This window comes from Lynx rufus, unplaced genomic scaffold, assembly GCF_022079265.1.
Source record: "Lynx rufus isolate CCGP_SWC_20201006 ecotype Redwood Valley unplaced genomic scaffold, mLynRuf1.p SCAF_4, whole genome shotgun sequence".
NCBI classification, from domain to species: Eukaryota; Metazoa; Chordata; class Mammalia; order Carnivora; family Felidae; genus Lynx; species Lynx rufus.
In genome coordinates this window covers 101,736,066-101,763,530 of record NW_025814856.1, presented here as the reverse complement: position 1 = coordinate 101,763,530, position 27,465 = coordinate 101,736,066, and the positions used below count along the sequence as shown (strand labels likewise).

The 27,465-nt window shown below is 39.1% G+C and overlaps 1 protein-coding gene across 1 annotated transcript in view; it reads left to right on the top strand.

Annotated features, from left to right (window-relative positions):
* Positions 1 to 27,465, top strand: part of COL28A1 (collagen type XXVIII alpha 1 chain) — a 169,037-nt gene that overhangs the window by 75,498 nt on the left and 66,074 nt on the right. Inside the window, exons 18-25 of the mRNA XM_047097235.1 lie at positions 1,371 to 1,442; positions 2,193 to 2,261; positions 4,958 to 5,029; positions 8,524 to 8,592; positions 9,232 to 9,300; positions 12,879 to 12,947; positions 13,119 to 13,187; positions 27,374 to 27,442. Coding sequence (XP_046953191.1) covers positions 1,371 to 1,442; positions 2,193 to 2,261; positions 4,958 to 5,029; positions 8,524 to 8,592; positions 9,232 to 9,300; positions 12,879 to 12,947; positions 13,119 to 13,187; positions 27,374 to 27,442 — 558 coding nt within the window. The remainder of the gene's footprint in view (positions 1 to 1,370; positions 1,443 to 2,192; positions 2,262 to 4,957; positions 5,030 to 8,523; positions 8,593 to 9,231; positions 9,301 to 12,878; positions 12,948 to 13,118; positions 13,188 to 27,373; positions 27,443 to 27,465) is intronic.

The window sequence follows — 27,465 nt, the reverse complement described above, 5'->3', positions numbered from 1 at the left end:
TTAAAGAATTTATAAGGCTTGACTGTTAAGCCAACGAAGCCTGTGATCTTAGAAGGAAAAGAAGTTAGAGATTTTCATTACTGATTCAATTTTTTGATGCTTCTCGTTCATTTAGCTCGTCTGTTTCTCCTATGTCATTTAAGTGATTTATATTTTTCTTAAAGATTATTTATTAATGTTCTCCAATACATTTGTCTGAAATTGTCATGAAAATTTTTCTAAAATTTTTATTATATGTATATAGTTATATTTCCCTTTAACTCTTAATACTGTTTAACTGTGACTTTTATTTTTAGTATTAGTAATTCCTGCTAGTAGAGGCTTATTTATTTTATTAGTTTTTAAAGGTAATACCCTTTAATTTTGTTACTTTTCTTACTTTTGGCTTTCAAATTTATTACTATCCGCTCTTATCCTTACCATATCCTTCTACTTATTTTTAGGTTTACTGTGCTTTTATCTTCACGAGTTTGTTTTTTTTTTTTTTTTTAGCTAAGTTAGGTGAAATGACTTTCACTTATTTTTAATATTTTTGCTGTTAATGAATGCAATAAGCACTCTGGCACTGTTTGAAGGTAGCACATGTTATCTCTAAACACTTTAAAGGGTGTATTCTTAAATACAAATTAACTTGAAAGCAAGTAGCAGTACTGAATATTAGAGCTGAAATTTCACTTTCATGTTAACTTCTTAGGGTTGCTATACAAAGAATCACACACTGTGGTTCAACACAACAGAAATTTGTTATCTCACAATTCTCGAGGTTCAAAGTCGAAAATCAAAGTGTCTGCAGAGTCATGCTTTCTCAGAAACCTGTAAGGAAGAATCCTTCTTTGCCTCTGCCCAGCTTCTGGCACTGGCTGCCAATACTTGGCATTCCATGGCACACAGTGGCACCACTCTTGTCTCTGCCTCTGTCATCACATGGAGTTCTTCCCATGTGTCTGTCTTTACATGGCGTTTGCTTCTTCTTCTAAGTACAGAAGTCATATTGAATTAGGGCCCACCCTAATGATCTCATTTTAACTTGGTTACGTCTATAAAGACCCAATTTCCAAATGATGTCACATTCATGGGTACCAGAGGTCAGGACTTTGACATATCTTCTTTGAGGTTACAGTTCAATCCAGAACAACATAATCCAAAACTGAGATCCAAGAAGTTGAAGTAACTTGCCCAAGGTCAAATAATTTCATTACTACTGGTTACTACTCAGATTTCCCCATTCAGAGGTTTGTTTCAAATATTGTAAGATATACAGTTGGTAAGTACCTCAAAATGGTGGTGCATAAATATGAATTTAAATTATGGTAAACATGACACTTATAAATATGAATTTCTGGGAAATAAAATCTTTGCTCATCCACCAGGGGGAGCCAGGCTCAACAGGGCTCCCAGGACAACCAGGAGTACCAGGAGAGGATGGGGCTGCAGGAAAGAAGGTAACAACAGTATGTTTTTCCGTGACTAGAGTAAAAACTATTGAACCACACTGATACCTTGGTCCTGCAGGAACTCAAAGTAAACCATCCAGGACAAGCTTAGTCTTTTTAAAACATCTCATAATTATAAATTTCCTTTTCCACTTATTTCAGAGAGGAAGAGCACCAATTTAATGGGTGAACAGGGTCTCATGCTCTCTGCTTTCTCTCTGGTGTTTCGACCATGGTACCCTCCAGTGATCTAGTCCCTTTGTGATTCCTAGAAAGTACCTGAGTGTAGCCTTAGAGAAAAACACTTTTTCCCCCTCCAAAATGAGAGGCTATAAATGCATTCAGGAAGTAAGGCCATTGTAAAGATTTTCTGAAGTGTTATGAATTGACATTTGAAATACTCATTTTTCAATATAAGTAGAGAAAAATAGCAGATGGAAAGGCTGAAGGTCTTTCCATTTTTTTTTTCTTTTAAGCCAAACCATCACATGTGAATGATGAGCCATAGGAAAGTGAGTATAGTCTTTGAAAATTGGCTGAGAAATTGGACTTTTTCATATTTCAGCGGCTCTGAGCTAAACTAGAGCTTGATATTAATTTATTAAAGTTGGTAGATTTCCAAATCATTTTAAGACTAGAATGAAGGTCTTATTTCGGAGGGTCTCAGCAGAGAATCCACTGACCAGAAAAGGAGACAAGGTGGGCTTACACAAACTGTCCATGGAGAGTCAGCTAAGGCATCATTGTCATTTCCTCTAGGGAGAAGCAGGGCTTCCAGGAACAAGAGGCCCAGAAGGACCACCTGGAAAAGGACAACCTGGTCCTAAGGTATGGAATTGACAAAGTGTTGAGGAAAGCAGATTGCCCGAGGAGACAACTGGGGAGAAATTCGATTGTTAGACTGGTATTCCTGCTATGTCACATGCGTTTACTTCTGGTTTAAAATTATGGATCTAGCTTGTCGGAACCTTTGAAAGACAGCAAGTATGTATCATTCATTTTTGTTTTCCTAAGATCTATCATAAGACCCAGATAATAGGAAGAGTTCAACACATGTTTTCTCAATAAATGCCCACATTGACATTTTAGAAACAGAAAAGAAGCCTTGAAATACATCCTTGAGACTTGAAAGTCCATATATTTTCTTCAAAAATTTATAGAATCTCACACACAGCAATAAGAAATAAGTCATAATCCCAACCTTATTAAACGGAGGTTGCACTTTCACAACTTGGCCTAAGTTTATTTTGCACATTATAGAAATGCTGGTTGAATAACATCTTTATAGGTCAAGATAAGAATATCCAAATTCATCGACAAGACCACGAGTGACATAACCTACAGACTCTAAGGTGCCAGATGTTCCTGCAGTTTTTGTATAGTCATCAATGTTCATATAAAGATTATGAAGAATTACATATGAGTAAAGTAAAAATAAAATCTGTATAATTATTAGTGTTCTATTTATAATTGTATTAAAATGGTCATTGAAAACCTAAGAAATCTATGTTTTATGCAAATATTGGCTAAAATTGAGTCCTTAACCTTAATTGTAAGAATTTAAAATTTAAATTCATTTGTAGAATTTCAAACAGTTTAATTTATTGACTCATCAGACTATGAGATCTCTTTTTTTGTGGGTGAATGTTGACAGAGAATACCTTTTTCACATCGTACAAAGACATTTTTAGAAATGCTTGTCTATTAACATTCAGGAAAATGAACGTTTTCTAGAATATACTTTCGGAAAATAGACCCTTGGAGTTAACCATTGAAGCTGTAGAATGAATGATGTCTCTGAGAAAGAGAGCTGAGGTTTGAATCCCACCTTGTGTTTTAGCTGGAAAAGAACATTCACAATAGTGTGAAGATAAGCAGAATAGCTATCATGTTAGGGAAACCAAGGAGAGGGGGTTTCAAGAGGAAAGCAATTGGTGGTGTTGAATGCTACCAATAGAGCAAGGACAATGCTTTGGAAAAAGAGGGCTCAGGATTTGTAGCTCTGAGGGGTTTTGTGGTTTATGGAGGGTGATGGAGAAGAGTGGTAGGAATATATCACACAGCCCAGGCATGCTCTTGTTCAGTGTTGGTACTTTATTACCTTTAATTGGGTTCCTATTGCTATCTTCTGGGTTATTTAGGTCAGTAAATTAAACGTGGGAGTGAATGGAAGAAAATAACTAGTTGGGGTTAGATTTTGCCTCCATTGGCAAATGATAATGATACAGTAAGTTCATGGTACAATAACATTCAACTGTTATTTTTTATCACCCGTGTCCCTGCTCTTTATTAGTTCGGACCTTGGGGAGTTAATTACAATCTGTGGGTGTAATAGGAGTTCACCTCTTCTTCACGGAGTGTCTGCATTGCTGATGACCTTGGGAATGTGTCAGAAATGTGAATTCTTGGGTTTTAATGCAGACCTACTAAATCAGAAACTGTGGATGTGGGGCTCAGCACAAACCCTCCACGTGGGGTGACAAGCCCTCCACGTGACTCTGATGCACTCTTAGGTTTGAAAACTGTGGTATAATCATTTATCTGATAAATGATTAAATGGTTTCACCTGCAACCCTCAAATTCATTCCTTTGTTGAGCTGAGCATACATTTAGATATGATACCTTGCAACTGAGCCCTAGTTTAAGGATCGCTTTGTAATTCTCTGAGCTCTCTGGTTGGAGGTCACAAAATTCTTTCAGAGAAGCTTAAGGTTACACAACCAGGCTGAGGAACAGCCAGTAGGCAGTTTCTAACTCTGCTCCAGGTTAATGCTCATGGATCTTTCTACCAATAGAATTATTGGTCTCCTTCGGGAGATAGAGCTAGACTCCTCATTGAGGAAGAAATGGGGCTGGATTTGAAAAATCTGGTTTCCTTCAGTGGTAACATTTTGTGTAGCTATTTCATGCTTCACTACCTTGTTGCCACTTCTTTTTAAAATTAGATTTTTTTCCATTCAACTATAATTAACATACAGTGTTTTGTTAGTTTCAGGTGTGTAATATAATGATTCAACAATTCTATACATTTCTCAGTGCTCAAGATAAGTGTACTGTTCATCCCCTTTACCTATTTCACCCATTCTTCCACCCAACTCCCTTCTGGCAACCACCAGTTTGCTCTCTATATTGGAAAACATCTCATTTTACATTTCAACACTGAAGTGGCATTAAAGCTGAAAAAGCATAGGTAGCTCTCTTTTCTGAAACTGTGAATGTCTCAGAGGCATCTGTTAATAAACCAACGGTGAAAAGAATTGTGAATTCAAACTGAAGTCCCCAAAGAGAGATACTGAGCTTAGATTGTTAAAAATACTAAATCACATTGAATAAATGGTGAAGACTGAACAATTCTGAAGTCACCCTATCTGCTCAAGAACATTGACAAATCCCATGCCACCCAGCAGGACTTGGGACACATTGCTAGGAAATCAGTGTCGGTTGATAACAGGGTCCTGATAGGGTTGTTAGAAGAGCGAGGACAGTTTGTTAACACAACTGTCTTTTTATAATTATTTCATCAGGGTGATGAAGGGAAGAAAGGGAGCAAAGGAAATCAAGGACAGAGGGGATTTCCAGGGCCTGAAGGGCCGAAGGTATGTTTCTTATATTCTCATTTGTGCTCTCGGGAGATTGAAATTGTGTCTGGTTTTAATAGAATAGATTTCCACTGCAAATTGGATTCCCTGGTTCCTACTCAAAAAATACAAAACAAAACTCCCAAATGAAAAAGGCTTTAGAATAAGCATACTATTCCAGACCAAACAGGATGGAGTAAAGAGTCCACAAACTATGTCATCTTCACTGGAACATTTATGATTCTTAGAGACAATCTGTTTGTCAATTCTTTCAACTTACCACCAAATATTCAGAAGTTGGGATGAAGTTATGACTGTAGGAGATACCAATTCTCTACCATCCTTTTTTGCTAAACAACAGCACAATTCCAGACTAAGGCAGCACAGTGATGATGAGGAGTGGGGCTTCAGAATGCGGTAGAGTAGGATTTTCATCCTGCCCCCACCCCGAACCTTTCTGGGCCCGTCACTTCAATCGCAGAAAGAAAGTAAAAATAGTACCTATTCTAAGATCGCTGTGAAGATTGAAAGAGATAATAAAGCACTTAGCACTGTTCCTGGCACATAGTACGTGGAGCTATTCAGAGAGTAAAAAACCAATACTGTGAAATGGAAAGTAGGAGATATATGTCCTGATAAAGTGACCAGGACAGGGTGCTGAGGATGAAGAAAAGGAAATTGTGAGACAGGCAATTAGGTATGTGTCCTGACTTAACAGGAGAGAATATTGAGGTCATTTGGATGTGTCAGGAAACAGAAATTGCAAACCTAAGAGTGTTCAGGCTTCTAGGAAGATGCTACTTGTAAGGAGACAAGGAGCATATTCAAGGACCAGATATTAAAAAAAACAACTAAAAGGGAAAAAAAATGGTATCAGCCACATACGAGCAGGTAGAAAATAAAGCATTCTCTGTAGACCAGTTATTAAGCTTCAGTGTCCATCAGTGTCACCTGGGAGCTTGTTACAAATCCATATTTCTTGCGGCATCTGGGTGGCTCAGTCAGTTGGGCGTCCGACTTCAGCTCAGGTCATGATTTCATGGTCTGTGAGTTCGAGTCCCACATCAAGTTCTGTGCTGACAGCTCAGAGCCTGGAGCCCGCTTCAGATTCTGTGTCTCTCTCTCTGCCCCTTCCCTGCTCATGCTCTGCCTCTCTCAATCTCAAAAATGAATAAATGTTAAAAAAAAAAATTTTAAATTGTATTTCTTGGTGCCATGCCTGGATAGCGCGACTTAATAGGTGGGTGGGTCCTAGCCATCTGTGTTTTGTAAATAAGTGCCCTATGCTCCAGGTAATTCAAGAAGCACCTGATGAGAAATGCCGCCATGTAGGGAAAATGTTGTATTAGTATTAATAATAATGGTTATTCCTTATATCTTACTCTTATTCAAAGTATTTTTTCTGTATTTTGAAATAAAGCTTTTTTGATGAAGAATTGCTATTTTTTAAAGCATAATCACAATTTAATACAGTCTTTAAGAGAATTCTATACTATGTGTATAATTTCTTATTTTAAAAGAATAGATTAAATCTAGAAGCATAATCTTGTTTACTCTGGTTTAAGTGAGAATTTTAATGAGTTGATGTTTTATCCTTGGCCATAGGATTGAACAGGGTGGTTGTCTGTTGCCAAAATCCTCACTGTGTCATGCGCCATTGCCTTATAGGTTCGGAATTAAAGACTGGTGTGTGCATGTGTTGGCATGATCTGGGCCCTGGTTGGCTGGTGTGCTCAGCCTGTGGGTCGTACAGGGTAATCAGCACAGTGGGAGGGTCTCAGCTCTGAAGATGAATGTGGTCAAGGGCAAGAGTCTTAGTGGTGAATCTGATTGATGGAGCCCCTCTTGGAGGAAACACGGGGGCCAAGTGGGCAGCTCATGCACTTGGAAACAGCTCAGTCTCTAAGGCAAGGGGAGGCAAATTTCTTGGAAAAGTATAAGTAGTAAATAATTTAGGCCTTGTGGCCAAGAGGCAAAATTGAGGATATTACATAATCACTTATATAACAATCATTTGAAAATGTGAAAACTGGGATGCCTGATAGAACATGTGATTCCTGATCTCAAGGTCATGAGCTCAACTCTCATGTTGGGTGTGGAGCCGACTTACAGAAACAAAACATGAAAACCATTTTTAGCCAATGGCTGTGTAAAACATGGCAGCAGGCAGGATTTGGCCTGAAGGTCGCAGTTTGCCACACCTATCCTACATCAGTAGTTTCCAAACTGATTGATTATAAATCCCTACTAGCAAAAATGAATTCGACCACACCTCAATATAGGTTTATTTTTTAATTGTAAGTTTTATTTATAAACTATCATATTGTTATGATATTTACATAAATAATTGAAAATCTAAAAGATGAGATAAAAATATATCATGAAGCTTTAATATTTTCTTCTAGTATCCCAAATGGGTCATTTTGAACATGTCATGTTCTTTTAATGACAATTACTTTGCATAGTGTTCTAAATTTTTTTTTAAGGTTTATTTATTTATTTGGGGGAGGAGGAGGGCTTGCACACATCAGGGAGGGACAGAGAAAGAGGGAGAGAGAGAATCCTAAGCAGGCTCCGTGCTGTCAGCACAAAGCCTATCACAGGACTCGATCTCACGAACCACAAGATCATGACCTGAGTCAGAATCAAGAGTTGGATGCTTAACCAACTGAGCCACCCAGGCTCCCCGATGGTGTTTTTAAGTGAGGTATTTGTACCAATATCAGAACCACCAGAAGTGCCTCATAAAATTCATATTCCTGGGCCCAGCCCCTAGAGCTACCGAATTAAAGTTTCTGGGGCTGAGACCTGACTATATTTTACCAAATTCCTCTTATGATTTCTCTACGCTAAAATTTGAGAATCCTGGTCTAGAACCAGGTGGGACAGAGATATTGCTTGGGTTTTTATTGAGAGTCAATATTGAGATGCCAAAAAAATTAAATAAATAAGTAAATAAAAGACATGTTTGAAATTTTCTATTAAAAATTCCATTGTTTTTACCATAAACTCCCTACTTCTGAAAAGTGATGTGCGATAGCATACAATAGAAGACTGATACACCATGGGCCATAAAATAAAATAAAATAACAAAGGAAAAAGTTATAAACTAAAAGGAACATTATTTGCCTGCCAAGTGTACCCAAGAACTTATGCTGGAGAAAGTTCTTGTAATTGAACACATAGTTCCCTCTGAGCTTCCTGGCACACAATACAAAATGGAAGCACCATGAATTGCATAATTTTTATTGGCAAATAAAAGAATACACAAGAGATAAAAATTTCCTAATACTCAGAAGTTAATTGAATGCATTTATTAAAGGCACGGAAATCTTAATCATTAAAAACTTTAGTAGTGGTTTACAAAGATGTTCAAATATTTTCACATTGGTCTGGGAAATAGGTCATAATATTTTAAAATGCTGGGAATACATTTCTATTTTTCCTAATATAATTCCTATATATGATTTCTTTGCTTGCAATGTAGTAAGTATTTTGCTCTTTTTTTTTAGGGTGAACCAGGAATTATGGGCCCTTTTGGGATGCCCGGAGCATCAATTCCTGGACCACCTGGGCCAAAGGTATGCATTCTTGAGAATACTTATTTTTTATATATACATATTTTAAACTTGGATCTTTGGCAGGTGGGGTGGGGAAAAAAATTCATGATACCAATGGACTAGAATTTTAGTTTTGGAAGAACCCCAAGATATTATCTAGTTCAACCCTGACAGTTCACAATTCAGCAAACTAAGGTCTAGCAGGAAATTCAAGATTAGAAAACAGATTTCTAGCTTCTGCTCTTGAACTTGTCACTTCATCATGAACTACCTCCACCAAATCCTGGAACCCTAATGCAAGTAAAAATGTACTGTGTTTATTCAGAAGAATCAGGTAGGGTTAATAATCAGAAAGTCTGGCAGGAAAGAAATCTACTCAGATTTAAGAGGTTCCCATTCTTACAGTCCAAGTATTTGAGTCTAGGTAGCCACCTATTTTAGTGGCCTTCCTCTAAACAGCTGTCATAGTCTTTACCAACAGGTTTTATTTGCTTAGGATTTGCAATCCCTCTCAAATACATTAGAAGAAGCCACTACCTCAAGATCAGAGACTGATAGATCAAAGCCTTTATAAACTGGTTCATCTCTTTTGTGCTTCGTGCTATTATGGCTTCTCCTGCTACTTAAAGCCTGAAACTGAACGTTATTTGAAATATGCAGGGAGACAGGGGAGGACCTGGGATGCCTGGATTTAAAGGAGAACCGGGAATTGCTATTCGAGGACCAAAGGTAGGCTTTATTCATGTTCTTCCCTCTACGAGACAGAAGAGAAAGGGGATTTAACGCACAGTAAGTTTATAGTTGAGACTGTTCTACTCACTGTCTACATTGAAGAACTCAGTGCATTGTTTTCGTTTTTAAAAATCAAGCCATCAGATAATTTATTTTTCATAAATGTGGAGGAATGATAGCCCCTTATGGTGAAATTTTGGATGACTCAATAGTTGAAAATACTCCTTTTGTAATGTCTGTGGTACAAGAGATTATATGATCTCTAGCTTCTTTCATTTACATGTGAATGGCCTAGGTGTCTCTTCTGCAAACCACCACTGTGGAAAACAAAGCAGAGAAATTTAACTCAATAAATCTTCCAAACTTGAACTTTTTGGACAGCGTTTTGCAGAAGAGATACTGAAAGTTCATGTTTGGAAGCTTTATTGAATTAAATTTCTCTGCTTCGTTCTCCATCTTTCAGTTACTTTAAATGAAAATGCAAATAATTATAGGAGAAGACGGCTTTCAGTAATCATATCTATTTTCCATGGCAACAAGGCACCATTTCCCTGTTCACACAAAACCCAGCATCGCAGCAAAATTTAACATTCCAAATGTCACAAGCACATCCCATCCCCGTTTATGAGAACAGGCTTCAGGGCTCCATAATCAGCACTTCATTAAATCAGTAGCATGTTGTTATGTGGTTTTGAAACTGGTTTTAGTTCTATCAGATTGCCTCTTGTGGATACAAGGATTCAAGTACTAACATCAGGGATTTTCAAACTTCAAAAAAGAAAACTAAGAACCATTTTTGAAATATAATGCAAAACCTATTATATACTGCAATTAAGTTGGAGTGGTTCTTTTAAAGGTCAAGGGAAGATCCTGAACTCCATTGTTCTTAATCACTTTAACAGTTGTCCTTGCTAGAGAGGCAATCTTCTGGTTTATTGAGGACACAGAAGGTTCCCAGGATGTGGGATTTTCAAGCTAAAACAGAGAAAAGTCCAGGGCAAACCAGAACAAGATGGTCATTCTACTCCCCAGACACTGAGGTACATGGGAACCCAAGCTCCGTACGACACAAGGAGAAAATTCCAAATTTTCTAATGCTAATACTGCAGATAGGGCTTTGATCAAGAACATTGGGTAGCAGTTTTCATATTGTTTGATAACTTCCTGAATCTGCATATTCCTAGTTCCATGATTTAAAATTACGTCTCTCTACTTATACTGTCCTTTACAGTAGAAATAAAATCCAATTAAATGTGCAGCCTGGATTTACTAGCCCCTCCTGTTTTTTTACTGATCGCCATTGGCATTGCTAATGATGTAGTTAAAGTTATTTGCTTCTTTACTCCATGATTTTTCTAATCCCTTGGTCTCTAATGATACTCTTTCTGCCATTCTTCCCTAATGCGTTATTTTTTAAACCTTTGAGAGGTTAAACGTCTGATAGAAGTTTTGGCACATAATTCAGTTTTGTATATGACTTCAGGGAGCTCCAGATCCTCCCCTAAAGCCCATTGCAAAACACCAGATTGATATTTCTGCCCTAATTTCTATTGAACGAGAGACGCTTCAAAGGGAATTGCTCTGCAGGACATTTTCTTGAATCCAGCACATAAAGGCCAAGTGACAAAAATTCTCTCTAGAAATATATTGTGAGGAGTCCAGAATAAAAATCTGAGACAGAACAGTGCCCCTATCCCTGCCCCCTGATATTTCCTATTAATATTAGAAGTAACAAGCTAGCTGAAAATTTTGCAGGAAGCAGCACAAGGATCTCTAGGTAAAAAATGTTTAGTTGTAAACTATAAATGTTTTAACATTTTTTTTCTCCCCATGTGGGTGCCAGAGGATAAACAGTAACAGCTGTTGATAATCTGTTATAGTCTTGAAATTTAGAAATAAAACCTGAAAGTGAATCTTGATTCCAGTTTTCTTTTCCTTTCAACTTAACCAGGGAGCAGTTACTATTTTCTTCTGTCGTTGGCCTGTTCCTTGTGTAGGCATGGAAAGAAATGGATATATTGTTTTGGGACATGTCTTTATGTAATGTTTGGCACTTTAACATTAAATTTGGTTGGATTAACACAATAAATTGCTTCTAGTGACTAGTTAGTTCCTTAGAGCTGGGGATATGCCAAAATTCACCTCTCCAGAAGAACTTGTTTTTGCTCTCTGTCACATAACTTGAAGAGATCATCCTGGGGTTGTGTTCATGATAAATAGTAGATTAAGTTCTTACAAGTGGCCACACGTTTCCTAGAGATCACTCTTAAGAAGGTTAATCCCATAAAACCAGTCTCAATTTAATAGGAAAAAACAGCTATTGTATTCATGATTTTCAAAATAAACTTAACTTTTTTATACTTAAAGAGTATGTAATTTTCTTCCCCCCAGTCAATCATTCATTCATAGAAGTAGAATTAGGAACAGCTTTTGAGAGTTGGATTGTGGGCAGCATTTGGCTTGGGATAATGGTAGTTTGATCTCAGAATTTGAGATCCTTGCATATAAGGAAAGCACTGAGAGTCCTGCTACTTTTTCCAATCTTGGGAAACAAAGGTCTGCCAATTACTAGTTTCTTTCTAATGTAAAACCCATAGGAATATGGACAGTTTTTAATCAAAATAGTTGATATGCGTTGAAAGGGTCATTGTAAGAGTTATCACAGCAACAGAATGGAATGTGATACAAAAAAAATTACACATTTTAAATACAGTGTAATAGGTTTATATTTACTGAATCTTCTAAGAGTTTTCCTCATTTTTTTCTTCCTCTCTCTCCATTTTACTTGAGCCAGAAATTTCTTTGATTTCCATTCGAAGGAGAGTTACACTTTCCCGAAAATCCTGTCATTCAAAAGGCAGTAATCACACTTTCCTCTATAGAGGAGGCCAATTGTAGCTACCAAAAGTTTTTGATGCCAAAGGTTATCATGTAAAGCAATATATAGAACTTCTTCCTCGGTCTTGAGATATGAATCACAACACAAACTCTGTATCCTATATGTTTACAACTTGTTTTTTAAAAAAATTAATCTGTATTTTTCATTTTGGCTTATTTATTCCTTGTGTAATTTGGGCACCAATGAAGAGGACAATGGATATAGTTTAACAATAGGTTGCACATAGTTATCTTACTTTACATTCAAAATTTTACACTTGAAATATAGCTATGTATTCTTTCCTTCTCTTCTCACACTGTGCTTATTAAAATTTCTCATTTTTATACTTCTCCACAATTTATGATGCAGAAAAGTATAAATTTAAAAATTAACCTATCAACAATCGGCCATTTTTAATTCCTATGAAATGTGTTTCCTATAGAGGACTTTGTAATGGTTCACATATATTCCCTGTATTCACTCCACGCTTCCCACCAAATGCAAATGGGTAAGACTTATGAAGAGAGACTTATAACAAGTTGCCATCTGTGGTAGAATTCCCTTCTAAAATTTTTCAGATCATTCCTTTGCATTATCAAATGCATGTTTGCCATATAGAGTTGGTATTGTGCTTAAGTTTTGCCAGGTGTTTCATAGTTTAGCCTAACATTATGACCTGGTGTTGGAATTTACCCAGGGTGCGCAAGGACCTCGGGGACCAGTGGGTGCTCCAGGACTCAAAGGTGATGGCTATCCTGGTGTGGCTGTAAGTGTGGACATCGCTGTTATTTCCTTCATTTCCTCTCTCTTCCCTCCTTCCTTCCTTCCATCCTCCCCCCTTCCTTCTTTCCTTCCTCCCTACCTTCCTTCCTTTCTTCTTTGATGAACACTGCACATGACAAGTACACTCACTCACTCCTTTATTATGTCATCTCAGGGACCTCGGGGACTACCGGGACCCCCTGGACCAATGGGTTTACGTGGAGTGGGGGACACTGGAGCAAAGGTAAGATTTTAAAGTAAGTAACATAGAAGCTTCTAAAAAATGTATTTATAGGTAAGTGACTTTGGTAAAGGTGAATTTTTTTTTTTCCCAAACATGTTAGAAGAGCAGTGGTGTCTAAAGAATATATAGTTATTTATCTTCACCTATGGACTTTCTGGGGAACTCACACTAATTTGAACATGTAGATAAACTTTGTGGATTATCTCCTGCTTCTCTGGTATCAACTCCCATGTTCCTTTGCTGCTTTGTTTTCTGTACGAAAGTCAGAGTTTGGTCCAGAGCCCTCTTCCCTACTTTAGACATCTCTTCCCTGGGTGTACTCATTCAGTCCCATGGTTTTCACCACTACCCATGTGCTGATGCCTTCTCTCTTCAAAACATATTTTTGATTCCAGCTGTTTTTCTCCTTCTGCTTCACCAGGGCAGACCACCATCATCTCTTGCCTGGGCTGTTAATCTCCCCAATGGCCTTGCCTCTTTCATTTTGGCCCTTCTGTTACCTAGCATGCAGAGTGGTATTTTAAAACCATGAACCAGGGGTGCCTAGGTGGTGCAGTTGGTTAAACATCTGACTTGGGCTCAGGACATGATCTCTCATTTCCTGAGTTCGAGCCCTGCATTGGGTTCACTGCTGTCAGCACAGAGCCCGCGTCAGATCCTCTGTCTCCCTCTCTCTCTGCCCCTCCCCAACTCACACTCTCTCTAAAATAAATAAAAACATTTTTTAAAAAGTCATTAAAACCACGAAACAGATCATATTCCTTTCCTTCTCAAAAAACACTCTGATGGCTTGTCTCTGCACTTAAAACAAGCTCTTCCTTCTTTCTGTGGCCTGTGAGGCCCTTCATGACCTGATGGTAGCTTCTGCCTCCTTCTTTGTTGCCTTCCGCCAGCCACACTGCTCTGCCCTATTTCAGCTCATTCCAGCTTCTAGCTCCTGGCTCTGTCAAGATGGCTCATTTTCTCTCTCTCTTTTTTAAATTTCTTGATTTATTTATCTATTGAGAGAGAAAAAGAAAGAAAGAGAGAGAGCAGAGGAGGGGCAGAGAGAGAAGGAGAAGGAGAATCTTAGGCAGTCTCCACACCCAGTGCACAGCCTGACACAGGGCTCGATCTCACAACCATGAGATTATGACCTGAGCTGAAATCAAGTGTCACAAGCTTAACCGACTGAGCCACCCAGGCACCCCAAGATGGCTCATTCTTAAGGCCTCCACTCAAGTCTCACTTCACCTGGTCTTGACCACCTAAACAAAGAACAATCCTGTCTCCCCTTCTCCATCACTATCACATCCCCTTGAATATTTCCTCCATAGCATTTATCACCGTTTGAAGCCATCTTGTTCATTTACTGTTCTGTGTATCCCACGGAAGTGTAAGTTTCCCTGAAGGCAGGTTGTTTGTCTCATTCCCTGCCAAATTACTGGCACAGAAAGTAGGTGTGCCACACACAAGGAGCATTATAACATCTAATGAACTGCAGGGGTGCCTGGGTGGCTCAGTCGGTCAAGCTCAAGTGTCTGACTTCAGCTCAGGTCATGATCTCACGGTTCATGAGTTCGAGCCCTGCATCGGGCTCTGTGCTGACAGCTCAAAGCCTAGACCCTGCTTCAGATTCTGTGTGTCTCTCTCTCTTCCCCTCCCCACTCATATTCTGTCTCTCTCTCTCTTTCTCAAAAATAAACATTAAAAAACAAAACAAAAAACATGTAATGAACTGAAAATGAATGAAGGATATTACTCTAAAGAAAAAATATTTCCTTGGAGGCATATCTACTTAGCTTTTCAAATGCTTCCAGGTCATTAGTGAGAGAAGTTGTAATTGCTCCGTGTCAGCTTCTCATTTTGAGTTTTTGGTCTCTGCCGTCGAACTTGGGAGTGACAACACCTACTGATGCTTCTGTGCAGTGAGGCAGATGCCCTTTTGCCTTCTCCAAAGATGATTGGAGACCCATGGCACTAAATATTATCTCTAAAGGACAGCTTGGCTCCCCCCTTCCTCTGTTAGGGTAACCATGAGAGTCCAGGAAGAGACTGCATCTGAAGGTACTATGTAAACGTGCAGCTGAGCACAGCTGAGATACTTTGATCAAGGTTCTGGCTTGGTCTGACTCAGAACTGAATCCAATCCTCTAACACCCCTTGACAGTGTCAATAACCATACTAAATTTGGGGATTGAAGTATTCTTTGTTTCCTTAACGCATGGTAATCTGTCAAATGTTAAAATTTAAAAATAGAATGACATTTCAATACATAAATCTTGTTATTTTCTGCTCTGAGTGAAGCACTGGTAAGAGCTTTTGTTATTACATAAATATTCCTTCAGTTAGGAAAGTAGAAACTTATTTAAAATATGGCATGAAATAAAATATATTAAATATCTACTGGAATGCATTTGTATTCTAGTGGAAACATGATCATTTACATTTCCACTGAGCACATTATTATATTTTATGTAAGTATACATCATATTATATTAAATTATACTATTATGCTACTGCTTTATATTTAGTAATGATAATAAAGACAGGCACTTATACACATAGGACATTTTAAAATCTGTTTCTTGTGAATATTCTACTGTGTCAGTTTATTTAACATACAGGCTAAAAGATTTACTAAATGATTTTGGGGCACCTGGTTGACTCAGTCAGTTAAATGTCTGACTTTGACTCAGGTCATGAGCTCACAGTTCGAGAGTTTGAGCCCCGCATTGGGCTCTGTGCTGACAGCTCAGAACCTGGAGCCTGTTTCAGATTCTATGTCTCTCTGTCTCTCAAAAATAATAAAATAAACATTAAAATAAATTTTAAAAAAGATTTACAAAATTATTTCATATACTACTGTTTTTCTCTACAAGTCCCTTGTATTTGCTATCATAACATTTTAGGGGGGAAATAAAGAAAAAGGGTATTTCTTCAAAATTTTATCCTATTTTGCTTCTTTTTAAAAAAGTTTTTATTTATTTACTTTTAGAGAGAGAGAGAGAGCAGCAAGGGCAGAAAGAGAGGGAGAGAGAGAGAGAATCCCAAGCGGGCTCTGCACTGTCAGCCCAGAGCCCAACGTGGGGCTCGAACTCACAAACCATGAGATTACAACCTGAGCAGAAACCACGAGTCAGACACTCAACTGACTGAGCCACCCGGGTACCCCATGCCTATTTTACTTTTTGAAACAACCAACATGTTGCCAGAGATGTGTCTTAAGTGACACTCATTATCTCTGTTAGCTCGCACAGGAGACTGAGTGGAGGCAGAAGCTGAGAGCTCATTCCCAGCTGAGATGAGGAAAGAATATTTGCAGGACCTGCCTCTGTTTCCCTGTCCCCCACCACCCTCTAGGCTGCCTTTTTTCCTCTCTTTGGCCTCTTCCTGGGGATACTAGGAAGATGTGTTATCCTGGAAATTTCTGTCCCTAGAAGGAGATGTTAGGAGTATGAGCTGGTCTTGGAATGAAAGAACATGGATCATAAACTTGAAAATAAAGGAAATTCTAAAAGCAAACACCAACTTTCAAATAATTTTCAATATCACCTCTCGTCTTTGTAGAGGCCATAAAGTCTCTATACGGCCTCTTCCTCTGAAGAAAACTTTTGGAAACACACACACACACACACACACACACACACACACACACAAAGAAAAATGTTTGGAAAAGTTTAATTTCACCTAATTTTGTCCTTCTGATTTGGTAAAGTGGGGATGAGAGCCTTAAAATACCTAACGGTGTCAATGGTAGCAAAAGCACTGGTCTCAAATGTGTACAAAATTCCTTGCCTTTCTTTCTGACTTAAAATAACAGAGAAATTGTAATTATGTGGGAGTGTGTGTACGTGTATGTAATTGTATAGACATATATATCTGATATGTTTTTCATTTAAACTCTGTGTAGTCACCTTAAAATGTTGGCCTTAGCGCATTAACTTACAAAACAAATGTGTTTTGAAATGAGGAAACCATTAAGGTTGACAATTTATGGTAGGTTTTTGTGATATTTAGGTAAGGGCACATGTGTTTAGCATATGACACAGACATTAGAATCAAAGCTCCTATGTTTCAAAACATATCAAAAGCAGTCCCTGACATCTTGCACCCTTGTGGTGCTCTCTGGCTTTTTTCCAAGTGGAAGAATTCCATATGACATCAGTGGGTATAGTGCTTCTATATACAGTGACCTTGAATTGCATCCAAATTTTGACAAGCGCTTCTGAAAGATTTCTACAATTCTTGTAGAAACTACACTTCCAAGCGGATGGTAGATACAGTTTTAAAACCTACTTTTGAAACACGCCAGGAAGAACTGACAATTTGGTTTCTTGGTAAGCGGGACATGCTCATCTAACACCCAGTTCCCTGGAAACTGACTTGTTTGTTGATGGGGAAGGCCAGCTCCATGGTCTTATTTAATGCTGCCTGGACCCCTAGATGAGAAGGACCCTTTGTGATTTGGGGACAATCATTATGCGAATCTCTTCTCCCTTTGAGAAGCCCAGATAACTCTTTGATCCTGTATTTTCACCTGCAAAGGCTCATGAGGTGCATGTCACCCAGAGGTTTATCCACTGACATCTCTGAGGGTAAGAGTTTATTCTTGGCCTCTTAGAAGAGAAATACAAGGAGTGGCTCTCCTGAGCTCTATAAGGGCAAGTGCATTCTGCCATGCACCTGTCTTGGCCCTTTCAGCCCCCTTCAGTGTGCTAGCTCATCAGAGAGGAAGTCAAGCCTTCCCTAAGGCTCTGGAGCAGGTGAGCTTGGGCCAGTCCTTGCACAGAGGAAATCTAACCTGCCTTTTAGGGTGTTCAAGGGACCTCTTAATCATCAAGTGGTTGGAATAAAATCTGTGGGCAGAGAACACATGTTGGGTTGCTGTTGCTATTATTACCGTATACCATATAAATATATATTATATACTACTTAAGTATTTCCAGAATATCATGGCATTTTAAGCTATTCCCTTATTTTGTAGGTGAGGAAATCAAGACCAGGAAAGGTTGAACAACTTGCCCCTTTACAATACAAACAGTTTTGATACTATGTTGTGTTCATGTGTAAGGGAGAGACTATGGATATGGATGAATGAACGAAATCAGAGCAGAGAGAATGACTCACCCTGACCTACAGATGCTTAATCTTCAAAGCTGTCTATCTTCCAGTTATCTCAGCACCATTTAGTATATAGTTGGATTGTTTCTCTTTCCATCCTAGCTTTTCCATCACCAAAACTTAAATCACGTAAATATTAAAGGGACGCATAAACCCAAACCCAAAAGAGTTAAACATTTTTCCAAAGATTTAAATGTTTGAATATTGTAAATACACGCTTTATTTGACAAAAGTGGCCCAGAGTCATAAATTAAAACGCAAGTCTCTGTGAAATTCCACCGAGTATCATTATTCTAAAAATGTTCCCAGCATTTGAATTGTCCCTCTGTTCTCTGCAATGGCTCACATATGTGCACACCACCAACAAGCAGTGGCAGAACAGAGGAGCGATTCACACAGAGATGCATTCGGAATTTGCAGATTCTCTTGGTGGGTATGGACTGGACAAGAAACTCCAGCTTGAACAGTCTCTGACAAGGAGGGCTGGCCTTGGATGCAGGCTTAATGACAGTGAAATTAAGGGTCTGTAACTCCAAGTTGGAGCTGAAGAAACCCACCTCCCATAATATGACTGCAAAATTGTGACAGGCAGGGCAATCAGCTCAAAAACAGGACTAATTAAAGCCAGAGCCATAGCAAGTTGAAATGCCAAGCAATCCGACCTTTAGATTCAAAAGAGGTCACATTCAAGACCAGGAAAACTTGACGAGGTGACCTTTCCAGGTTATCCCCCAATTCAGTTCCATGCATGTTCTTCAAAATCAGAACTGCATTCCGGCCTGTCTTGTGACCTGCAGAGTTGCTTTCGTCTCTCCTTGCTGTTTTCCTGGCTCTGCATGGCTCTCCCCAGCAGCACATACATCCTTCCCTTCCGCCTTGGAGACACACACTAAATCCTCTTAACATAAGCCAACCAACTCACCATCAACACATTTCTATTTGCAATCATGCAGACTAGAGGAGTGTGCCCCCAGTGGGAAGTATATTGAATATCAGTGCAAGAGAGCCTTCTCTTCTGTCATTAGGGACAATATCAGTATTTTTATTTTCAAGGTTTCTAATTCAGCTAAATGAGAAAGACTCTCCTCCAATGAGATTCTTGGCATTGGGGAATCATTTGTTCATCTCTGATGAGTTGATTTTGAGAAAAGAAAGATCCTCCCTGGATCCTAAAGCAAATTTTTAAATTATCACGGACTTTGAGAAACTGCTGCTTTGGGGTGAATATTAAAGTTCTAGGAGAGAAGTTACCTGGAATAATTGAAATTAGCTTAAATATTTTGAAATTTAAAGCTAGGAAAATATGATAAAGGAAATGTTATCATGATTTGTGTTCTTGTTTTCCAACACCTTCCTTTTTTTTTAAATTTTTAATGTTTATTTATATTTGAGAGAGAGAAAGAACCAGAAGGGGAGGGGCAGAGAGAGAGATGAAGACAGAATCTGAAGCAGGCTCCAGGCTCTGAGCTGTCAGCACAGAGCCCAATGCAGGGCTCAAACTCACAAGCCGTGAGATCATGACCTGAGGTGAAGGTGGATGCCCAACTGACTGAGCTACCCAGATGCCCCTCCAGCACCTTCTTAATTATTTTCACATCTCCCTGATAATTGTGCTAGTAATCGTTGCTGTCTCCCTTCTCACATTAAAGGGTGTCAGTGAGAAGTGACTGAGTATTATGACAACGGCCAGTCAATAACCAATACTCATTATCAGTATCAGGCTGCGTATTCATAAACTTAGAATAAGACCTCTAAAATTTCCATTGACATCCTGGCAACCACAAGGGAGGTATTGCAGTCACTAAACCAGTACCTATGCTCATTAGATATCCGTTCCAGAGTGGTGCTTGTGTTTGTGGTAGTTGGTGCCTTAGTAGGTATATCTTAATTTTATTTAAAAACCAGAAAGGAAAAAACATTAAGCAGTTGCTAATCATCGCTTTGACTTATGCCTTAATTTTTTAAAGTTTATTTATTTTTTGAGAGAGAGAGAGAGAGAGAGAGCGAGCAGGGGAGGGGCAGAGAAAGAGAATGCCAAGCAGGCTCCACGCTGTCAGTGCAGAGCCTAACTCAAGGCTCGATCTCATGAACCAAACCATGAGATCATGACCTGAGCCAAAATTGAATCAGACGCTCAACCAACTGAGCCACCCAGATGCTCCAGACTTGTGCCTTATTTTAAAACTCAATCATTTCCTGGTTTCATCATTTAGGAGAATCTTGAGTACTGTTCCTTGGAAAATTTTTAAGAAGTGAATTCTTTTAATAGGGAATTCAGTTTGCTTTTCATTGTGCCCAAGTAGAAAAGCATGAAATCCTTTTTAGAACAACTGTAACCTGCTTCCACCATCCTCTCAGAGAGTGACAGGGACCTAAGTGGCACAGCCAGGAGAGAGGCAGTGAGTGATTAAAGCCTTGTCTAAATGTGGGTGGGGGGGGGAGGGCAGTCTAACTGGGCTCCTTTGTCTCTAAGAGCACTGTCTTCTCAAATATTTTATTTAAATCTTATAGAAGGTATAATAGATTGTTTCCTTTTCACTGCTCTACTCGAAACCTCTGTTATCTACTAGCTGTGAGACCTCAGCAAGTCATTTAATTTCCTCAACTATGGTTTAAGAAATTAGTGGAATAATGTCTATAAAACGTTTTAATAAACTGTAACACACTAAAGTAGTAGTAGTAGTCACAGCATGTGTTACTCTGCCAAATCAAGTATATCGCAGTAGGGATACACGGAGGAAATAAGAATTGTGTAGGCAGAAGATCTGGAATGAGACTAAGTACAAAATTGGGGTTAAGCCACAAAACCGAGCAACGGCAACAGCGGGGAAATGAAGAGGGAGGCCTTAGACAGCTGGGTACCTGTACAGGTTGCGTGGGCCTGTCAGGGATCTTGAAATGAGGATGCTTTCTTCCTTCTCCTTGAGAGAGTGTGATTAACTGAGTATTGGAAACGCCTTTCACAGCTACAGAGCCATGTCTTTGCATTTAATGGCGGTTGGAAGAAAGTCTATGGAGACATTAGCTAGCGTTTTGCATCTAGCTCCAGCCACCGCCAAGATGAGAGATGGGCTCTGGAGTTAGGCCTGGGTTTGAATTGCTGCTGGCCATGTGGTTTTGGGGAAATCGTGTATTCTTATCTGAAAGTCTCAGCTTCCTTAATCTATAAAATGAAGTAAGTTGATGTTGATAGGATCGGATAATGAATGAAGAGTACTTGCCACCTAATAAATTTAATAAATGCCAATTGTTATTAATTTTATTATTAATTATGATAATTTTAATGTTAACCAGAGCAAAGAGAAATGAGAAAAAGAATGAATGCGATAATGTGTTTGGTTCCTTTTTCTTTCTTTTAAAAAGTGAAAGTTGTGATATTAATCAATGAATGATTTTCAACCATTCTACAAGGTTATGGTCCAGGTAAAACCTTCACTGAATCATTGTTAAACTACATATACAAGTACTGCAGGTAGTTAGTTCTAAACTTGGCCATTTCCTGTGAAAATGGCAAGATTATCTTGAGTCTAGAATTCTCTTTGTGGGCCAAGGGGAAGCTCTGGGCAATCTAAACAGTTTCGATTTGTTTTGTTTTGTTTTTTCTTTTGTTTTGTTTTGTTGAGGAAGGGGAGGGATAGGGCTTAGGCTATGTGGTCTTATGAAATTGATGGATATAGTTAAAAATGGCAGCTCCAGAATTTGCCTGTTTATGATCTCCTAATGCAAGGGCTCCCTCTGCAGGTTCTAATAACTCTCAGATCCTGCATGTCCAGCTGTGTGAGTCCCTGTTGTAATTCCTTTTATTTGTGATTGTCACACCATCCACTGACAATAAAACTGCATGTCTGAAAATGTCATGTCTGAAAGTGGTACTTCTTAGGTACCACTTTTGCTGCATTGTGGCAGATGGGGTGCTATCAAATGGTGAAGTCCGTCTTGACCATGGTCTTCTTGTATGCATTCACCCACTGTTGTGGCCTCATATGGACACATGGCCCAAGGAGCAAAAGACATAATACATTTTCAAGACCCCACCATAGTAGAGAGACTCTGTCTCTGTGGATTCACATAATTCATTAAGTGCCTGATATTCCCACCTCTTGAAAAGTATGGTACAGAAACACCAAGGAACAACCCTACCTAATACCATGTTACAGACCAACTCTAACATCTGCAGAATATGTTAAGACTTGGTTTGAAGACTATCTATATATCAGATGCATATCTCAGATTATATTTACCTAGGTCAAAAGGTTACAAAAGATTATTTTGATACGTAAAACATAGCTATATGTCAACAGTTATATGAGTAAAGATGGACAGCTTGTTTGAGGGAAACACTGAAGCACCACAGGTGACATGGGAATCACACCTTCAGAGTTCACTGGCCAAGGTTCAAGGGTAGAAAGAGCAACAAGGTGCCCACAAGGTCGGCACTCAGCCTGCAGGCACTCCTACATGATGAGAGTTAGGGAGAGTTGAGTAAGAGAGAGAATGAGTAGCAATAATAAATGTGGACAAAGCTGGCCTAAAGTACACTCACAACAAATTTCAACTGTTTTTCCCCTTGCTTTCACATCTGGGCTGTGTGTGCATGTGTGTGTGTGTGTGTGTGTGTGTGTGTGTGTGTGTGTGTGAGAGAGAGAGAGAGAGAGAGAGAGAGAGACTAATACTAAATGAGAAGGAAGTTTTAACTAAAACCATCACACACACACACACACACACACACACACACACAAAATACCACGAATTAAATTGTAGAGTATTGAATTCTTTCTTAAAAGAAATATTTACTCAGTTAAAAAAATCTCCTACCTTCCCTCCATATACTTAATTTTTAAAAGTCATATAACATTGGGGACATGCCAAGAATGCATCAAAGACATGTACGTTCTAATGATACTGAATCCACTTGTGTGCTTTTACCCTTTGCCATATTTTTGTCTTTAAAATCTTGTATTCTTCTTCTCCTTAAAGGTGAACATCACAGTAACCTTTCCTCCCCTTCACTGGTGAGATTGTTATCAGATATTGTTGATGGATTTTAAAAATACTATTAAAAACATTTTATTCTGAAAATTATCAAGCACATATAGAAGTAGAAAGGCTACTAAAATGAACTCCCATTTGCCTGTTGCACTTCAACAACTATCAGTATGTGGCCAATCTTCTATTATCTTCTTCCCCCTCTCCTGCTGCATTACTTTGAAGCCTATCCCACACATCTCTCATATAAAGGTTTAGTATGTGTATCTCAAATTAAAAGCTGTTTTTAAAAACATACTGTAGGGGCGCCTGGGTAGCTCAGTCGATTGAGCATCTGACTTTGACTCAGGTCATGATCTCGCATTTGTGAGTTCAGGCTCTGTACTGACAGCTTGGAGCCTGGAGCCTGCTTCAGATTCTGTGTCTCCATCTCGCTCTCTGCCGCTCCCACACTCATGTTCTGTCTCTCTCTCTCTCTCCCTCTCTCTCTCTCTCTCTCTCTAAAATAAACATTAAAAAAATTTAAAAACATAACTGTAGTACCATTAACAAACCTTAAACAATATTAATAATTTCTTAGTATCACCAAATATCCAGTGTTCAAATTTACCAGCCTGAGGGGCGCCTGGGTAGCTCAGTCGGTTAGGCGGCCGACTTCGGCTTAGGTCATGATCTCACGGTCCGTGAGTTCGAGCCCCGCGTCGGCCTCTGTGCTGACAGCTCAGAGCCTGGAGCCTGTTTCAGATTCTGTGTCTCCCTCTCTCTGACCCTCCCCCGTTCATGCTCTGTCTCAAAAATAAATAAACGTTAAAAAAATTAAAAAAAAAAACAAAAAACAAATTTACCAGCTTGTCTTACAAATTTGTTGCAGTTGGTTTGTTTGAATTGGGATCCAAATGATGTCCACACATTGCATTTGATTGAGATGCTTCGTAAGTCTCTTTTAATCAAAGGTTAGTCATCCTTTGTTTTTTCCTTGGGCTTTCTGTGTAGATGAGCTCTGTGTCCTTGAGGGTCTCATCCTCGCTATTTTTTTTTTTTAATGTTTATTTTTGAGAGAGAGAGAGCGCATGCATGAGAGTGAGCTGGGGAGGAGCAGAGAGAGAGGGAGTTACAGAATCTGAAGCAGGCTCCAGTCTTCGAGCTGTCCGCACAGAGCTGGATGCGGGGCTTGAACTCACTGACTGCGAGATCACAACCTGAGCGGAAGTCAGATGCTTAACAGACTGAACCACCCCACGCTATTCTTATGGTGTTACATGTTTCTACATCCTCTGGTTGTACAGAAACATCCTCTGGTTTCTGCATCCTCAGATTTAGAGACTTCCTCAAATACAGGTTCTGTTTTTCTTAGCAGAATTCTTTCCAGGTGGGGCTGTGTACTCCCCATCGCATAGCAGGTTGCAGCCATATGCTTTCCAACCTCACTGTGGAAGGGGAGAGGTGAATAGAAACACAAGAGAGGGAGCCATTGTATCTGGGGTGGAGTTGACAGTAACCAGGCAAAGAAGACAATTATTTTTGATAAAACATTGAATGATTTTGGGTAAAATCTACTGAAGTATGTTTACCTGGGTTCTGTTTTGCTGGAGGGTATCAAAATGCAGCGAGTGTGAGTCAGGTATAGCTGGAGACCCTCCCCCAGCGAACTTACATATACTGCCTCTAAAGGCACATCAGAGATACTTAGGAAAGGAGAGACAGCAGAAATGTATGTGATATAGGACATGTTCATGTTCTCTACTTGGAGCTTTTGATGACAGGAGAGATCATTTAAGCTGGGAGAATCTGGGGGTCAATTAAGACCCAAAAGTTGGGAGGCAGAAGGAGAGAGGTGTTAGAGAATTAGTACCTGTGACCACAAAAGCAGCTAAGAACTAAGTGGAAGAGACGGTAACAGGAGACCCACATCATAAAAGTGGTCTGCAAGCACAAGGAAAATAGGTAATTATGAAAATAGAGATTGAAAGAATTAAGTCAGTAATAAAATAAAGCTTAAATGCTTTCTAATTCTTTTAAGGCCTTGTTTTCTCTAGAAGTACTTTAGGATTTATACATAGAGAGTAAATTTAAATAAGCATGGGCTATTTTGCTAGATAAACAATGTCATCATTTCTTATAATCCATGATCTTTGCACTGTTGAAATCTACAAGGTATTTAGCTCCTAACAGAACATGGATGAAAGCGGACCTGGGACAAGAGCTTGGGAGATTTACCTTCAAAGCCTGGCTTTGGTTTCTGTCCTTTTTTCTTTATAATTTCACTGAGGCATATTTTATATATCACAGAACTCACCCATTCCAAGTGTATTTTTCAATGATTTTTAAAGTACATTTAGCGAGTTGTATGGCCTCACCATAAATCAGTTTTAGAACACTTTCTTCCTCTCAATAAAATCCCTTTTGCCCATTTACAGTTAATCCTGTCCTAGTTCCTATTCCTGGTCCCAGGCAATTATGGATTTGCTTTCTATCTCTATAGATTGGCCTTCTCTGGACATTTCATACAAATGGAATCAAGCAATGTGTGGTCTCATATATCTGGCTTCTTTTATTGAGATTAATGCTTTTGAGGCTCATCCCTGTTGTAGCATACAGCCGTAGTCCTTTCCTTTTTACTGTGGAATACACCACGCTTTGTCTATCCATTTATCAGTTGATGGGCATTTAGAGGGTTTCTAGTTTGTAGCTATTATGAACGATTCTGCTAAAAGCATTCATATGTAAGTCTTTGTGTGGACATATGTTTTCATTTCCCTTGGGTGCAGGAGTAAAATTACTAGATCGTATGGTAAATTGATGTTGAACTTTTTAAGAAACTACCAAAGGGTTCCTCCTTCTCCTTGTCCTCCTAGTCCTACTTCTCAATAGCTGTGCAGCTTTGGGCTAACTTTAGTTTCCTCTTTAATAAAAGCTGCAATGAGGAGCACCTGGGTGGCTCAGTTGGTTAAGCGTCCGACTTCAGCTCAGGTCATGATCTCACAGTTTGTGGGTTTGAGTCCCGCGTTGGGCTCTGTGCTGACGGCTCAGAGCCTGGAGCCTGCTTCGGATTCTGTGTCTCCTTCTGTCTCTGTCCCTTCCCTATTCACACTCTGTCTCTCTCTCAAAAATAAATAAACATTTAAAAAAATTTTAAACATAAAAGCTGCAATAAGGAGTTCATATTTCCCAAGTGCCTACTCAGCTAGACGTTGTGATAGACACACTCACATTCTTTATCTCACTTCTCTGTCTCCCCATGAAATGTAAGTATGACTTTCTGTGTATCTGATGAATTTACTGAGGTTCAGAGAAGTTAGGTAAGTTAGTCATCACTGTGATGCAGAGTTGTCGCAAGTACTAAATTATATCACTTAGCATATGTGAACGTGCACAGCACAGTGCTGGGTACATAGAAGGTGGTTTGATGAAGAGATTTTCATTTCTCTGCTTCTTCCTATCATTCACATCTCACATGGGTCTAGGCATAGGGCCGGACCTACCCCAATCAAGCCCTACCTTTTCTCTGGGCTTGTTGCCTGTTCTAAAACACTTCCGAGACTCTGAAAACACTTTATAGGAATTTTCCTGGAGCCTCAACTGCTCTTGGGGCAGAAGTATCACAAAGTTCATCCGTACCCCAAGTAGCATAATCTTTGTTATATGAAAGAACAGGAGGGACTAGTTCGGGTTGGAGCTCTACCTTTCAATGGTTCCTTTTTATTCTCGTCTCATCTTTCTCTCTCCACTCACAATGGTGGCACTTCCAATTCTAGAGAAGGGAGCTCTGAAAAAAAGTACCTAGGAATGTTGTCACAAGTTAACTGACTTGATTGCTTTGAAGTGTACCCATATCAGTTGGCTGGAAGATTGCATAAATGGCAATAAGAAGTGAAAACAAAGGGCGATAGCATTCCCTTTGTCAAGTATAGGGAAGTGAGCTGATAGAAAAGGCCCCAATTAATATCTCAAATTCAAGGGTTTGGGTTTTAAAATATATTTTCTTACATGAAAGTTCATATGGAATATGGTTAATATGAAATATGACATTTTATATAAAATATACCACATAAAGCTTCACTTTAATCAGTGACTTGTCATTCATTGTGTCTTTTCAGGGAGAGCCTGGTGTCAGAGGCCCCCCAGGTCCCTCTGGGCCTCGGGGCATAGGAACCCAGGGGCCAAAGGTGAGTCTTAAATTCTGTGCTCT